The sequence below is a fragment of the Geospiza fortis genome, unplaced genomic scaffold (genome assembly GCF_000277835.1).
Source record: "Geospiza fortis unplaced genomic scaffold, GeoFor_1.0 scaffold658, whole genome shotgun sequence".
Taxonomy (NCBI): domain Eukaryota; kingdom Metazoa; phylum Chordata; class Aves; order Passeriformes; family Thraupidae; genus Geospiza; species Geospiza fortis.
Window position 1 is genome coordinate 39,609 of NW_005054674.1, and position 3,001 is coordinate 42,609.

At 56.7% G+C, this 3,001-nt stretch overlaps 1 protein-coding gene across 1 annotated transcript in view; it reads right to left on the reverse strand.

The window, feature by feature from the left end:
- LOC102039216 (glycerol-3-phosphate acyltransferase 2, mitochondrial-like) overlaps window positions 1-2,784 on the reverse strand; it is a 6,069-nt gene extending 3,285 nt beyond the window's left edge. The window contains 6 exon segments of the mRNA XM_031065082.1: window positions 1-84; window positions 666-794; window positions 916-1,026; window positions 1,801-1,874; window positions 1,948-2,064; window positions 2,660-2,784. The exon segment at window positions 1-84 is cut by the window's left edge and continues 99 nt beyond it. Of these exon segments, the coding sequence (XP_030920942.1) occupies window positions 1-84; window positions 666-794; window positions 916-1,026; window positions 1,801-1,874; window positions 1,948-2,064; window positions 2,660-2,674 (530 nt within the window). The 5' untranslated portion in view covers window positions 2,675-2,784.
- Between the last annotated feature and the right edge of the window lie 217 nt (window positions 2,785-3,001).

The following is a 3,001-nucleotide window of genomic DNA, read 5'->3' on the forward strand; positions in this document are numbered from 1 at the left end:
AGCACCATCTCCAGCTGCCCCCGGTGCAGCTGCACGCCCAGGAACACGCGGGTCAGGAGCTTGGGGAGCAGCCAGTGGCACAGCCTGCGGGAAAAATGGCAATGAGGAACTCTGCCAGGGACAGGGCTGCCCCAAAACCCCAAAATCCCTGCTCAAAACTCCCACTTTTATCACACGTCAAAGGTTGGGTGTGATGAGACATCCTCCTTTCCACTGGCAACCAGAGCTGCCACTGGGAATCCTGCATTCCCTCCATCTTCCTGTCCCACTTTGGGATCCCCAAATGCTCTTATTCCCAGGGGAATACCTGCCCTTTAACAGCTCAAAAGTACTCTTTATTCCCACTGGGTCAGACAGGCAATAAGGCCCCAAATCCCCAGCTGTCAGTGATGGGATGGGAAAGGGAAAAGGAAAGTTTTCTCTGCTTCCATCCCTCCTGTGGGGTTTGGATTTTTCCCACTCCAGTTCCTCAGAAGGAATTGGGGGAACGGCTCCAGGAGCTAGAGAGGACCCTGAGGGCAGCCAGCCAAAGAATCCCAAAACATCTCCTGAAATATGCCAGCACATCCCCCAGAAGGATCCCAGGAACCACCCAAGGATCCATGTGCACCCCCCAGAAGGATCTGCATCCATCCCCCAGAGCATTTCCCCTCAAGCCCCCTGACCTCAGCAGCAGGGGGGACAGTGGGGCCTGGATTTCCCCCAGGATCTGGCAGATCTCCTCCTTGCAGCACCGCTGGGACCCCTCATCCCCTCTGGGGCCAGGCTCCGGGCTGGAGGCAGCATCCTGCACCCTGGGGAGAGCAGGGCAGCCAGGGGGAGCACCCAGCATCCACGTGTTGGGGTGCAGAGAGCCTGGCTGGGCTCCAGAAGGATCCCCAGGACTGGGGGGCGGCCCCAGCTGCCCCCACCCACCTCGTGCTGCTGCAGATCCGCTCCAGGAGCTCCCCGGGGCTCTCTGCTGGAATTTCCCACTCCCAGGCGGCGAGGAAGCCACAGACCCTCCTGACCAGCCAGCCCCGGAACCTGCAGGGGACACACGGTGACAGCCTGGGCATCAGAGCCCCCCCAGCCTGCCTCTCTGCCAGATTCAGGGCATTTCTCCCCATTTCACAGCTGGAAATGTTGAGGCACTGGTGAATTGATGCTTCATGGTGCCCAGCAGGAAGGAAAACTGGGATTCAAACCAGATTTCCCAAATCACGGAAATTTCCCAATCTATCCCCAAATGTGCGCTGAGGGCAGGGTGGGAGGGAGCTCTGGGACATCCCAGAGCGTGCTGGAGTGGGACAGGGGAACTGCATTCCCTGTGATCCCAATGGATTCCTCCAAACGTTCCAAAGCTGAAGCTGAGAACATTTGGAACAGAATGGAGGATAATGACCTGATCTGGGAAGGAGAAAAGCAAAAAATGGATAATCCAGGGGTTACTTCCTAAAGGGGAGTGGAGCTAAAGCAATCTGGCACCTCAAAAATGAAAATACCTGGAAATGGCTCTTGCCTAGAGGAAAAGGGGGGATAACCACAATTTTGCCTTTCCTGGTATTTTTCCTTCCGGGGGAAGTGCCTGTTTTCCCTTTTCCCTGCGAGTCAGAGCGAACAACCCTCCACCTCCCTGTTCTTCCCACCAAGACTCCAAATAAAGCCACGACCCCAAACCCCCAATCCCACGACTGCAGCACAGCCCAAACCCCCGGAGCCGCCACTTCCAGCCTCCCAAAACCGATTAACGAGCTCGACTTTGGTGAAACGTGGGGGGAAGAAGTGTTTGTGCAGGACACAGAGCTCCTCGCTGCTCACCGCGTGTCCGCCTCCGTCAGGCGGCTGGCGTCGCGGAACCCCAGAGCCGCCAGCTCCTCGGGGTAGAATCCATCCTGGCAGGGAAAAAACAGGAATAAACCCCGGCAGGAGCAGACCCCGGCACCCCGGGACCCCAAACTCTCCTACCCAGCTCCTGGGGGTGCAGGTCTGGCAGCAGCGCCCCGAAACCGGCCGGTGGTACTTGCCCAGGAAGGGGATGAACACGTCCAGCTTGGGGCACGAGGGGCTGAGCCACGTCTGGATCTGCGCGGGGGAAGGAAAATGGGAAAGGGCACCTGGGAATGCCAAATGTGGGAGGATGCACCCCAAAATGTGCTTGTGATGGGGGGGGTTGATGAGTAATGGAAATAATAAAGGAATTTTAGCTGGGACAAGCTGGTGGAACTTCTTTAGTGACTGTGTGGACTGGATCAACCTGGACGCAGGGGAATTAACCTGGCTTTGGGGGATCAGCGCCCTGGCACTGGGTTTTCCCTCCCTCATAGACACAGATCCAGTGGGATCAGCTGGGAAATATGGGCCTGAGGGGGCTCAGGGGTATCTGGGGAGACCCCAAACCCCTCATCAGCCCTTTGCATCCCCACCTCCAGAGTCAAGGGGTACCCTGGAACACTGGGGTTCCAATTCCTTGGCTCCCAAATCGGGATCCCCCTTCTCTTTCTGATGGGTGGGGCTAACAAATTCTATTTCCTTAAAAAATAAGGAGAGGAAAAAAAAAAGCAAATTTGGTTTAAAATGTAGCTGGGAGAGAGGACAAGAAGGGGGAAAATGAGGAGACCCTGGTATGATTTGGAGGGGATTCACAAGGGGCACAGGGGGTCCCTGTGGTGTCACATACCCTGGGGGGTGTCATGCCTGGGAGGTCACCCCCAAACTGGGGAGAAGAGACACTGGTGCTCAAGAGTCCTGGGAAAAATCCTGCAGACACAAACAAATTCTTATGGAATTGGGGATGATTGAGGAGGTTACACACCCCACACTGATCCCTCACACGCCACATTGCCTAGAGGGAATTTGGGGGGTTACACACCCCAGATTCCCTACAGGATCTGAAGGGTTACATGCCCCACCTTCCCTACAGGATTTGGGGGGTTACTCACCCCACACTGACTCCTCACACCCCACATCCCCTGCAGGGTTTGAGGATTTGCCCCTGCCCACCCTCCCAGCCAGCCAGGCC